This window comes from Strix uralensis, chromosome 11 (genome assembly GCF_047716275.1).
Source record: "Strix uralensis isolate ZFMK-TIS-50842 chromosome 11, bStrUra1, whole genome shotgun sequence".
Classification (NCBI taxonomy): Eukaryota; Metazoa; Chordata; class Aves; order Strigiformes; family Strigidae; genus Strix; species Strix uralensis.
Genome location: NC_133982.1, coordinates 3289686 through 3303648, shown reverse-complemented (window position 1 = coordinate 3303648; position 13963 = coordinate 3289686). Strand labels below are relative to the sequence as shown.

The 13963-nt window shown below is 44.1% G+C and overlaps 1 protein-coding gene across 6 annotated transcripts in view; it reads right to left on the bottom strand.

Moving 5' to 3' along the window:
• Positions 1 to 13963, bottom strand: part of BBS4 (Bardet-Biedl syndrome 4) — a 53049-nt gene that overhangs the window by 13996 nt on the left and 25090 nt on the right. For all 6 annotated transcript variants that reach the window (XR_012630347.1, XR_012630346.1, XR_012630348.1 and 3 more), the window contains exons 7-13: positions 12196 to 12249; positions 10239 to 10366; positions 8322 to 8376; positions 6740 to 6808; positions 5268 to 5420; positions 4962 to 5133; positions 3987 to 4056 (exon numbers count right to left, since the gene is read on the bottom strand). Coding sequence is in view for 2 of the 6 variants with exons in the window: in XM_074879972.1 (XP_074736073.1) it covers positions 3987 to 4056; positions 4962 to 5133; positions 5268 to 5420; positions 6740 to 6808; positions 8322 to 8376; positions 10239 to 10366; positions 12196 to 12249 (701 nt within the window). In the remaining 4 variants the exon portion in view is untranslated. The remainder of the gene's footprint in view (positions 1 to 3986; positions 4057 to 4961; positions 5134 to 5267; positions 5421 to 6739; positions 6809 to 8321; positions 8377 to 10238; positions 10367 to 12195; positions 12250 to 13963) is intronic.

Below are 13963 nucleotides of genomic sequence, written 5' to 3'. Positions count from 1 at the left end.
TCAGTGACAATACAGACAACTCCGCTGATCGCCTCACCCCCTGCAAGAGGCAATTCTTTGCACTTGGGGACCATCTCAGGACTGTCTTTAGTCTGTTCCTGGTCTCCCAGCCTCTTGCTGCTGGGGGCAGGTAGAGCAGTGATGGAGGCTTTCATCATCCTGCGAGAGCTGATCTCTGCTCTGACTTACCTCAGGCTCTCCCAGCTCTCCCAGTTTGTAGGAGAGTAGCTTGTCACAGGACAGGGCAGTGGAACAGACTCACGCTTGTTGATTGTATTTTACAACCCAACATGCTACAGAACATGCTTTTTACATTTTGTTTTCCTCACCTCCCCTCTCTCGTTCACCCAGTAAACACATACCTAATTGCATGGACTGTTACAGAGAAGCAGCAGGCGATAACCTAGTAAGGAAGGACTGGAAGAGGAGACCAGCACCACAGAGAACACTGTTACCCTGTGCAGTCCTGCCTCCCTTCCTGATGCAGAACAGCACATGAAGATTTCAAAAAGGCAGAATTGCTCCATAGATTCTCATTTTCCACAGTATCCGTTTTCTTCACTAGGGTACATTAGCCCAGAACAGCAACTTTTCTTCTGGCATAGCCAGGAGTGTGAGCAAACTAAACCAGAGGGAAAGAGTGAGCTGACTGCCTTGGCTCTGTAATTGGTAAGTGAAGCTCTCCGATAGCTGATCCTTCCCTAATTGCTTGACAAGCCACACTCATAAACTGCTCTGACCATTCTTTAGCAGTCTGAATTCCACCCTTCTTTTGGAGAAGCAAAATGCATACATATTATCTGACAAAGAAATGAAACGCCAGAGGGTCACCAGCCCCAGCACGAGAGCTCATGCAGACGCTCAGCTCATTTAGGCTGCAGGATGAGACCTGGAAGAGCAGAGGTTGCATTTGCCCAGCACAGGGGACACGCTGTCGAGGGGTGCATGGCAAAGCACTGTCTAACCACAGCTCCCTGCAGAGGAGCCGCATACATTTATCACTGCACACAGGTCAGTGAAAGATGCTTTGTAGTTTGCTCAATAAATGTGAGCGAGGGACTGGTGCCCTCTCCTGGAGTGTGGCAGGGATAACGGGAGCCATCCAAGGACTCTAGCACCCGCGCCTGGGGGGCCAAGACAGAGAGAGCATCCTTTGTGAAAAGCGCAGAAAGGAAGGCTCCTGCTAGCTCTGATCAATAAATAGAAAGTGTCATCTGCGGTCCATGACTATCCATCCTTGGTAAGTTACATGACAGCACTGCAAGAAAGAAGACTATTAGTAGAAATCTGAAAGCATTTATAACCATTGGTTTTCCTTTAACTGAGAAACTGGAACACTGACCCCGCCACAACCCGCCCCCCCCCCCCCCTCACGGTCTTTGTCAAAGCAAAGGAAGTAATGCATGAAAAAATAAATAATCAAAACCCCACCTTCTTTTCCCCCTCCCCCCGCAAAAAAAAGCCAAAAAAGAAAATACAAAAACCCAAACCTACACAACAAAACACTGAAGAGATCAGACAGATTTGGGAACAGCCAATTTTCAAATTAATTGAACCTTATGAGGCCAATTCACTTCAAGAGCTGAGAAGCAGTATGACATTTAGAAAGAAATCAATGGCTAAATAACCACAGAAAAAAAGGACTGCTATGAGCTAGAACCAGTACTAAGAAGAAACACCTTTTTTTAAAGATTTTTCCAAGAGGCTCTCCATTTCAGGCCCCAGAACAGCACCCAGGCCAAATGTCACAGCGCTGCTATAAAAGTATTGATGGCAATGGAAACAAACACGGCTCTCTTCATCCCAGCCAAACACTTCATAATATGCCAGCAAAGAAAGCCTGTGGGGACATGGATTCAGCCACACAATAACTGTGTAAAATATACAGCATGTCAGCTGAACAAGCCTAACAAAGTCTGGATATTCCTCCCAGCAGTCCCTGGCAGTTGGCATTCAGTTTTGCTTTGATGAGGTTTTATTTTCCCGGTAAGACTATACAGCTGTAGCATCCCAGTAGTGCCAAATACTTAGGCAAAGTTGTAGAGCTAAATTTCTATTCCTTCTCTTTGACCAAACACACAAACTCATGACTAAGCAATCTTTAAGGTCCTGTACTGCTTTGTTAGGCATGGAAGGGTGATTAGGAAAGCCAGGCAAAGGAGTTGACTGCACTTAGCGATGTTGGTAGGAATGATCGAGGCGTAATTGCAAAACGCTCTCGCACAGCAATGTATTTACAAACCTTTGACCCTAGTTTCACAGAATCACAGAATCATCTCGGTTGGAAAAGCCCTTGAAGCTCCTCCAGTCCAACCATGAACCTCACCCTGACCGTTCCCAACTCCACCAGATCCCTCAGCGCTGGGTCAACCCGACTCTTCAACCCCTCCAGGGATGGGGACTCCCCCCCTGCCCTGGGCAGCCCATTCCAACGCCCAACAACCCCTTCTGCAAAGAAATCCTTCCTAAGAGCCAGTCTGACCCTGCCCTGGCGCAGCTTGAGGCCATTCCCTCTTGTCCTGCCGCTGGTTCCTTGGCTCAAGAGACTCCTCCCCCCTCTCTGCACCCTCCTTTCAGGGAGTTGTAGAGGGCCAGGAGGTCTCCCCTCAGCCTCCTCTTCTCCAGACTAAACCCCCCCAGTTCCCTCAGCCGCTCCCCATCAGACCTGTGCTCCAGACCCTGCACCAGCTCCGTTGCCCTTCTCTGGACACGCTCGAGTCATTCAATGGCCTTTTTGGAGTGAGGGGCCCAAAACTGAACCCACTCATCGAGGGGCAGCCTCACCAGTGCTGAGCACAGGGGTAAGTTCGGTTCCTCTAAGGAGGTTGCACAGACCTACTGATGTTTGATACAGATGTGGAAGTAGTATTTAAACCTGCTTTGTAATTCTGTTGATGCATAAGCTTGAAGAACTTCAGTGCCATATGTGTGCTAACTGATTCAAGAGCTCTGGCATGCGTGCAAGCCACGCAGCTCCCAGGAACATCTGAGAGCGTTTACAGCACCTCTTCGCAAAGAGAATGGCACTACAGTGTCAAACACTATTTTTTGAAACCTGCTGCCCTTTATAATGGGCTTAGGAACTTCCAGAATTCCCAAAATTAAGCCTGGCCAGCGCAGTTTGGTTAGAGGACAGAGGAAAAGGAACCGGTATCTTCTCATGCCACCTTGTGGTGGCCACTGCGGATGAACGAGTGCTTTTGCCACAGCTCCCTCGCCGGCTCACAGACTCCTGGGCTCAGGAGCACGGTGCTGGTTGCTCTAAGTATGCAAATATTCACAGGAAATTGGGGAGAGAGGCAAAACTATTAATAAATTTGAGACAAATCTGTTTTTCAGCCTGAAATGATGAAACACTGGAAGGTTCACCTTATCATTTCTGAAACCAAGGGCTCTGATTTTAAGAGCTAGATTGCAAACATAGACATTGTTAACAAAATGGAGGAGAAAGGACTACACTGCTGCCCTTTCACATGCTTTTACTACTTCTTGCCCACATTCTCCCTGCTAAAATCTTCCCTCTGCCCAATTCAGAACAGGCTTTATCCCAAGCTTCTCACTGCTCTGCAGAGTGCTCGAACTTTGGGTTACAAAATATTCTGGGATGACTGTTTTATTTCTATTGAATCTGCTCCACTGTGTATAAATGTTCACTGAAAAGAGGACTGGAATCCAAAGTCATCACCACTGACTCACAAACTAAACAGCAAAATAAAAACCAGCTCTGGGTTGGTCTGAAACAAAATTTCCCTTTCGTTTCTCAGAGCTGACCTGAATTTGAAAAAAAAAAAAAAAAGTGGTTTTTTTTTTTTTTAAAAAAAAAGGTTTTAAAGCTGTCACTTGCACAGCTGCAGGAATAAAAATGTTTCCCTACTGCAAACCATTTAGGGTCAAAGTAGACCAAGGGACAACGCATACAAAGAAAACCAGGTGCAGGGAGGCAAAGCAACGCAATGAAAAAGCTGACAGCTATGATTAAGACTTACTTGTCCAGTGCCACAGCTTGCTCATAGGAACGTTTTGCATTCTCAATGTCTTCAAGGTTTGTCAGAGCAACTGTACCAAAGCAAAATGTACGCACGCAAGTTGAAGCTTCACAAGGACTTCATTTTTAGGATAATTCTGAATGACATTACATCGTAAAATAAATAGGTGCTAGCAGGGTTGCCTGGACTGCTGCCAGGATTAACCTTACTAATGTCACTTCTGACAAATAGTTGTCTCGCTTGATCCCAAAAATGTCCAGTGCTGGAAATCCACATCAACTAATTAGGCAACCCAAACCCACACTCTTACATGTAGAACATTTTTTCTAATGTTTAATCTGGATCTGACTGCAATTTAACCTTCCTATTCACCACAGAGAGAGAACAGACTATTCAGACTTTATACCTGTCAGTGACCTCCTGGGGAACAGCTTCTTTGTATAGCCTTTATCCAATATTTTTTTACTTCAGCCCAAACTTTCTATCTCTATAATGTTGCATCCCCTAAGCTGGATATCATAGAATCACAGAATCATTCAGGTTGGAAAAGCCCCTCGGGATCATGGAGTCCAACCATCAGCCCTACTCTACAAAGTTCTCCCCTACACCACATGCCCCAACATCTCATCCAAACGACCCTTAAACACACCCAGGGATGGGGACTCCACCCCCTCCCTGGGCAGCCTATTCCACTGTCTGACCACTCTTTCTGTGAAAAATTTTTTCCTAATGTCCAGTCTGAACCTCCCCTGTTGCAGTTTCAAGCCGTTCCCTCTTGTTCTGTCACTAATTCCCTGGGAGAAGAGACCAGCACCAACCTCTCCACAACGTCCTTTCAGGGAGCTGTAGAGAGTGATGAGGTCTCCCCTCAGCCTTCTCCTCCTCAAACTAAACAGTCCCAGCTCCTTCAATCGCTCCTCAATAAACAGTGATATATAGATATACAGTGCTGCTGGATAATGGAGCGTTGCCTACCTGCAAGAAGCATATAGAGCTCTCCCATCTTGGGCTGGAAGTTGATGGCAGCACTGAGGAAGTGGAAAGCAGACGCATACTGCTGCATCGTGAGGTGAACTAACCCCAAATTGTACAAAATCTTCCAGTCAAAGGGAGCCAAGTAGTTTGCCCGCTTCAGGCAACTGATAGCCTTCAAAAAAGGGATAAATGTGCTGTTGTAACATAGCCCACCCAGAACAGACCTCCTGTCTCTGCCACAAGAGGAATCTTGATCTTGCAGGAAGTTAACTACAGATGAAAAAAGAAAGGAAACCAGAGACTTACTGCTACATATTTCTTCTTCCCGAAGAAGCACATCCCAATGTTGTTCCACAGCGGGGGGCTTTCAGGTGCTGTGCTGGCCACCACCCTGTATTTGGAGAGGGCAACGTCAAAATCTCCATGGGCCTGCATCATGCTGCCAGCTGCCAAGGTAGCCTTTGAGAGAAGACAAGAGTGACCAGCTGAGGAACTGCATTTTCCCAAATATAGCAAGAAGACAGCAGGACAACATGAATCAACTAAAGGCATCTCAACAGCAACTACTTAACTTTTTCAGGTGTTTTCTTCTAGGGGCTGCCAAGACCAACAGTGAGGAGCAGATGGGAACTCTAGAATCTCCCAACATATAGCAGAAGACAGGTAAAGAACGGACTCAGGTCCGCTTCTTCCTGCACTATCTTGATCATAACTATCTTGGAAATATTGCAACGTGACAAGTGTTTAGGGTATGTTTTGGGGTGACAATAGTATCTCCTAGAGTCTGAGTCTCTGAGAGGATCTATATACTAATAGATTCTTTCTACCAACAAGCACAGATAGAAATAGTTCTGGTGCAAGTTAAGTGGAGAGTAAAACATACTCAAGCAAGACATATGCAGCAAAGCTAGCCTAGTTCACACCGACTGGTTGATACTGCAAATTAATGGAAATATGCATGGGGAAAAAAAAGCAAGTGCTTACAACACACTATATTTAAACCACACTAGTTAAGTCCTTTATAATATTTCACAGTGACACGTAAAATTTGTATGTGTAAAGGTAAAATTTGTATGTGTAAAGGTAAAATTTGTATGTGTAAAGGTGTTTTCACAATAACATTCGGCTTGCATTCATATATAATTTGTCAACTACACATTTCAATAATCTACATCGTCAACATCGTACTGAAGGAAGAAAGAGGCAGAGAGGAATGAAGTAACATGCCTAAAAAGGGAAGCAGTTTCACAATCAGGAATGAAATCTAGATGCCAAGCTCGGCTCTCCAGACCAGAGCCAAGGAAAAGTCACATTTGTATACAACAGCTGGAAGCACAGAGAGGGTTATTAGCAGATGGGAGAATAATAGAATGCACTATCACTTGTACCTGTGCTCCGTGCCTAGGAGTCAGAGGGACCCGGGCACAGCCCTTAGGATTTCTGAAACAATGTCTAGATGACCCTCCTTTCAAAGTAAATGCCATTTGTTAATGCCACCTGGTTTTGGTGCAACTTCAGATTAAAAACCAAAGGGATCAATTTAACATCCCATATTCTGCCTCCTCCCCTTTCCCTACCTCCACACATATCCAACTCTCTCCCCAGGGAAAGGTCCCAGAAATGTATTTCAGAGAAAGCTTTCTGGGCATGATCCTTTTCAGCCTCTCCAGGCTGGATATACCGTGGATATAGATGGCAAAGCTCAGATACTGGAATTAGCTTTAAGAGGTGTCAGTCTCATCATCATTCAGCCGGTTCATTTCCACTCCTCATGATACCTTGTAGTTGCCTGGGTCGTAAGTAAGCGCGTTTCCAAGGTGTTCAAAAGCCTTCTGATAATCCCCAAGCTGGGAAAAGAAGTAAACAAGCATCAGAAATTCAGGAATAAGGGGGGTTAAGAAGGACAACACATGGTTTTTGGGCACTACAATTTCTGGCTCAGTCAAATATTCAGAAAAGTGAATTTTACAGCGTTCCCATTACACACACATATTCTTGTCTGATTATTTACAAAACAGGTTCTAAAAATCTATTTTGCTGGGCTGGATTCACTGTTCTGACCAAAACAAAGGTTTCCACATAGTTTGTGCTCTGACTTTTCTATACAGGAGTGAGCTCTGGGTTGATAGTCCTCTGCTCCTTCCTATCTTCCAGAAAAGAGGCTACAAATTGCTACTCTGCACATCCTCGATTCCCTCACCACAGCTTCCTCGCTCCCCAGGGCATTCTTTTCACATGAGAGTCTTCCCTTGTCTTTTAAAGGACTGCCAGTGTCAGGGGGCATGACTGTGTCCATATATAAGCACATGACTGCTTAGAATCACTTAAATCCTATCATTTTCAATTGAGCTGTGCCAGAATTGTACCGGTTCTAACAGGATGAAATTCTGGATACTGGTGTCCTCTTTTGATCACAAAAACTGATGAGAAGCCCATCTGTCACTTTGGCAATTATACTGATGAATCAGAGTCCAGCACCTTCTGTAATTAATAGCAAGTGGGAAAGCTGTAGAAGCATCTTTAAAACTCCTGAAGGTGAGTACGTATCCAGAGACATGATAAACCGAACAAATGAATCACAGGACAGAGACCCAGGGGCTAAATTCACAGGGTGAATGTTATACTCGCACTACTTCTATCTTACAGATCCCCCCTCCCACATCATACTCCCTTCTAAATCCACACATACCCACTTAAGACGTCCAAGGGTCCTATTGAATTTCCCTACCTCTACAGCAGGGCAATTGTTTTCAAGATCTACGTTTTGTTCCCAAGCATCTAAACGATTAGGGAAATGCTTCAGGATCCTTCCAAATCAGCACTTGATGCAAGTTTTCTAGCCCACCAATCCTTTCAGGCACTACTGCTTATTCTTCTTTGCTTGCTCACTCTTTGGGAAGCTTACTTTTGAAATAATCAGACAGTCCTTCCCATACATTTTACAGACATATTTAAAGATAAGCATGTCTTTGTTATTTTAATCGATTCCGATTTTCTTCTATGGTGCATTAACACTAACAATTTCATGGCTGCTTTTGTAGGAGAATAACTTGTTAGACTCCTGCTCCAGAAACAAGGTAATAACTAGTCATGTTTTGTTATACTTGGAGGATTTATAACAGAATTAGGGCAGCTGCCAAACAGAACTCCTGCTCTGGCTCAGGTCCAGGAAAACAACTTGCTTTTAGCAGCAAAAGGAAAAAAGAAGATACAGCAAAGCAAGCTCTGTCATGTTAAACGCAGTCTTTAGAGAAACATGTGCAAGTCACAGGAAGGTGGATAGAAATTAACTCTATTAAAAAAAACCTTGATCATGTTGAAAATAATTAGGTTCACGTCATAGCTAACAGTCTTCAGTACCTGCAAGTAAAGTAACCCCAGTGTTGTAAGGAGGTCTGTGTTTTCTGGAGAAAACCTGCAATACAAAAGCCAGAGAGCTGTATTTCTTATTAGCCCTTCTAAAACAAAGTAAAAACAGAACATGGAATTATGATGCTACATTTCACTAGTATCACTCTAGGAAATTAACTGTTCTTATTAAATGCAAATACTAGAACAACTGCCACCACGGGGACTTTCTTTGAACAATATTACACCTAAGCTTTCAAAATGTCCTCCAGATAAAATGGGAAGACAACATAGCTCTGTGAAATAGATCTGGATGCATAATAAGATAATGTGGTTTTGTTAAGCTTCAAAGTGAGTCTGCATCGGTGACCTGGAAATACAAAATGGGATTTTCCATCATCTCCCATAAACCACCCTGTAAATCCATCCCAAGCCTCTTGGGCCATGTAGGACAGGCAATCCTCAGCATTTCTGATGGATCCTGCACACACTCATCATCAGACTTTTCATTCACCCTGTGAAAAGATTACAAACCTAGTTTTGCAGACCAGCTGTGGACTGCTCACCGTGGCTTTGTGCCACACTTCAGCCCACAGACCAGCGTGCTCAGACAGACACTACCTGTTAATGTATCCCTGGCCATACACCACTCCATTCAGCACAGGGGAACTTGAAAAAATATGTCCCAAGGGCTTTCAAGTTCCTCCATTCAGCACAGAGGAACTTGAAAAAATATGTCTCAAGGGCTTTCAATTATTGTATGCGACTCCCGATCCTTCACTGCTAGCATGAGGTCCACGCAGTAATGTTATGAACCCTTTTAAAAGCATTCCAATTCCCAGTAGCTTTTGAAGACATAAATAGGATTAAAACAACAACAAAAAAGAAAAAGCAGAGACACTGCATTTGTGGCCTCACTCACCTTAACAGAAGTAAATTTTCAATTCCCTGCTAACAAGACTTAAGAAATCTAATATGCACACTCACATTGGCACCTTTAAACCTCAGCCAGAACAAAACCACCTGTGCCTGATGGTATATAAACACGGAGCAAGGACAGACTATCCTGGAGCTGGTAACAGCAGGCAAAATGTAATAGGTAGATGAGAACCAAAAAAACTCAACCAGAAGGGAGGAAGAAGGGAGGGCAGGGGAGCACAGACATAGATATGTAAACCCGGTAAGATGCTTAGCAAAGATTATTTACGTAATAAACATTCTAGATTAGTCCAAATGTCTGCCCAACCCAATATACTGTCAGACAGCAGCCAAAAGCAAACATGTAAGGAAAGAGTATGTGAAAAGAACCAGTACAAAAGGCAGATCCTCCAGTGGCTTCCGAAATGCTCTTGCTTTTCTTTGGTGTTTGCCTCCATTACAAAACTACATTTTAAAAGCACTGGTAAATCAGGAATGCCCTAAAACAAGATAGATCAGTACTGAGAAACAGTGACAGGGTGGGAGAAACTCACTGTGCACCAACCCATCTCTAGCCTGCCTACTCACATGCTTTCAAACACAAATCACTCCAAGTGAAAACAGTATGTGAAACCCAGCGACTGATTTTTGACAGATGATCAGGGTTAGAGAGACACCCGGGGTTAGATCTTTTTGGTAGATAAACCTTTGGGATTTATGAAGTCAGCTTTGGATAGGTCTGCTCACAGGCATCTCTGTCCATTTGTTTTTCCACTTTTTTTGGCAGACCTTCAAACATCTACCTTCTTCCCCGACACAGTGTCAGCAGGAGGAGGACTACAACTGAGAGCAGAGACAGCTGAAGAGCTTGAAAGTGCCAGCTTTGCACAGAGACACTATAATTACCATTAGCTTTTTAATCATGTCCTCAATTCAGATCTGGGACACCAATCAAATAGCTCCTGGCAGAGGATGGGACATGGATAGATAGAAAAAAGGATATATTCTTACTCTACGGCTTTCTTATAGATTTCAATGGCTTTATCCATCTCCCCCTCCAATAGGTGAATTTTCCCCAGCATCATGTAAGTCAGATCATGTCTGTTGAGCTCCAGGGCATTGTTTAGCTGGTCTCGTGCCTAAACACACAACCACAGAGAATTAAAAAAAAAAAAAGTGATTACAGAGACCTCAGTGAAGCAATAGCCCAAAAGCAATCCCCAGCAGCTGGTGAAAGAGAACAGTCTACACACCCTGAGCTCAGAGAACCCTGCTAGCAAAACCCAGCCCAGCTAATTGTTGAAACAAGTCCTGCATCGAGAGCCACATGTTTTTAGGGACAGAAAAAGGCAACGCAGCATGCTTCAAGCCAAGACAAGAGGCAATGACCTCCCAAGGAGGAGAGGAGCATGGGCCTGTTGCTGTATTTGAATTTGTTTGGTTCGAGGGAATCTCCAGATTTGTTAGGTTAGCAGGGACATGACAGTTTATTCTTCACTAAAATGCTTATTCCAGCAATGAGCATGGACTGCCAAGTAAACAAGAGGAGCGTATCAGCTCTTGTCAGGCACACACCGATCCCCTCCAACAGGAGACACTTTGAAGCACGTCTTCCTCTTACTTCCTCAGGCCTAGCCAGCAGGACAGCAAAATATGTTTGCTGTCTCTGAACATGTGATATATTAGAAAGAAAAATGCTGACACAGTAATGGGACTCTGCAATACGGGATATTTGTTACCAGCACCTACTGAAGAGACAGTCGTCCCCAAAGGCTTCATTATATTTTAGATGTCCTCATGGAAGTATTGTTGCCCAGGGTGACCGGTCCATCTCAGATGAGATGTCAGCAGGTCCCAGTTTGGAATGTGTTAGTGCAGACAACAAATCCCAAGTATGAACCTGTATTCCAGAGCTTCCTGCTCTACAGCGATGCCTCAAACAGCGAAGGCAGCAGGGGTTTGCTGCAAGGGCCACAGCACTCCACCAGAAAGAGCCGCAGAGAGCAGTTGGGCCAAATTAGGAACAAAAGGTTTCTAAATGCTGTTTTTTCCCTTACAAAGTAATCCCTGATCCCCACAGGATCAGAGATAGCTCAGTGCTCACCACGAGCACCTAGGGGAGGGTTAAGAAGAGAGGAGCTGGGAATGGTGTGCTCAGACCTGGGAACAAAACTCGGTTTCAAGCTTCCAGTAAGTTCTTTATTAGGTACAAAGCTAATAAAGTTAGTGCTGCCCACACTGCAGCTATGCTCTTTTGTGATTTTTGCTCCAGGCTTGGTACAAAAGGAGCTTCAGACACAGGAGCAAATCCTTTCCATAGAGGAAAAAAGGTTCCTGCTGCACCTCCAGCAAATCAACCCCGTAACTGTTCTCTCTGAATCCTGCCAGACCCAAGGGGCAACAAGTTTTCTTCAGAAACTCTCTGCACGAGGTGCAGCAGTTTGAGCTGTATGCTGGGGAAATGGTTTGGGTCTTTACCATCACACTTCTCTTTCTTCAAGAAGATGGAACTGGCATGCTCTACGGATTGCTGCTCCTCACAAAACCAGCAGTGTTTATGGTCCTGGTTTTAAAAGGCTGGGAAACAGAAGCAGCTCTTGTTGGAGCACAGCTGCTTTTCTGTCTAGTTTGAGGTAGCTCTCTGAGGTTTCTCAAACATTCCCTTTAAAACCAGAAACGCTTTCTGAAAAATCCTAGTTCAGAAAAAGTTTCCTGACCTGCAACAAGGCTAACCTCCATTTCACTCTTACCCAACTTCACTAACTTGCAGCTGACTCAAAGCAATTCAACATGCAAATGAAAACAGACACAGCTCACAGACTTTTTCTCCCAGAAACAAATGCTGAAGCAAAAAACTTCCTTGATACCTATCACTGTAAATGATCCTCTTCCAGCTACCAAAGAAAGTGAAATTTCTGTGAACTCTGCTTCCCATTTGTCAGGTAGATAAGACAAGCATTTGCATTACCTTGTTGAAGTGTTTCAGGTACATGTAGCACACACCCAGGTTGTGGCTGATCTCCTGTAGGAAAAAAAAAAAAACACAAACAAAACCAAACCAGCATGAAGTACGAAATACACACTACATAATCTGCCAGTGATAACAGTCACCACTGACCTGGATGGGAAGACCCCTGTGCCTGCCCACACCCTTCTTGCTTTGTAGATCAAGTAAACCTATAAATTCACATTACTTCAGGAACCTACAGAGCTTAAGTGTGATTGTACACAAAAGACTACAGGCCACCGAGACAAAAAACACAGAAATGACAATGGTCTCTTCAGAGAACAAGAAACAGACTGGCTTCATCACTGAAATGTGACTCAGTTCCCAGCAAGATCTCTGAAGGTAATAAGTTGCCCTTATGGGTGGCTCTCAATCTAGCTCTACGGTTATTAGGACGTGCACAATGCTGCACCCAGCTGGACAAAATCTGAAGATGTGCCTGATTTCCCAAAACAGAAGTCAAGCACCAGAAGGGCTGATATCCCTCTGGCATCTTAAACAATTTTGCAACAGAGTAGGAAGATCACTTAGGGATCCTAAACACTCTGGTGACACTGTAGAGAACAATCATGCCTCTAATTCATCACCAACAGTTTAACAGACAAGCTACTTGCTACCTTCCCCACCCTGGCACATCTTGGGGAGCTGAAAAGCAAGGTCCAACAGTTCCTCATTTCTATTCTGGTGAGCATTTCACTGCTTCATCAGTTTAGACAGCCTTGACCTTTAAAAGGAAACTCTCTTATTTCCCCATTAACCCTCTTAGAAAGATATTTTCTTCCACACAGTCTCTCCAGCTGTGGAGAACAGTAATGAATCAGTAACTCCTGGTTACTGCAGCTTGCAGAATGAGGCAGTGCAAGGGAAGAGCACAGGCTGGCTCTACTTCTAGTTCTGAGCCAGGTATGTGAAATAACTAATCAAAATACCCACTGAAGTTTGCCTGCTGTGGTTGTAAATAGGGTTATAGGCATGCCAAGCACATACTGCATGTAGCTTGGTTAGCTAAGAGAATGCAGACTTGAAAGAATACCCACGGTATAAAAGGTTTCTGAGTTGTCTGGAACAGGATAAGTTGAATAATATCAAACATATTTTTGTATCAAGCCTGAATTTTAGACATACTGAGTGTCAAAAGTATGGCTAAAGGCAGGGAGTGCCTGATGTCTTAGGGAATGAGATGACATGTAGCAAGTCTATCTTAGAAACAACACTTCTGCAGGTAAAAGAGTCACTGGCAGAAGGCTGCCCACAACTAATTGCAAGCCAAGTCCTCTCTCCTCTCACCCACTGTCACACGTTTCCCTTTGCAACACTCTTCCTTCGCTTTTTGACGACTTATATAGAAGAGCTAATTTAATTATTGCTCCTGTAGCTATCAGCCTACGTTTGTAGGTAACAAGTAACCCTCTCAGCCAGTTTGAGGGTGATCTTTTTCAATGGTGTTTTGCATTAGAAAAGGTTCCCCAAGTACTCAAGCAAGTTTTAATGTAGCTAGGGTTTCCAAACAGGGAGCTATTTCTCATACTTTCCTTAATGTACATATGTTAATACTGATACTTTGCAAAGCTCAAACATGTTGCTCGATTCTCTGTGCCCCAAGACAAGGTGTGGGATTTTGCACATAGAAATGATGCCTTGCTCCTGTGATCTAAACCAGACGCTGCACAGGCTCATCCGTGCTTGTGAGCCTGTGCTAAAAGGCGATGCCTCTCAGCCCTGCAGCTCC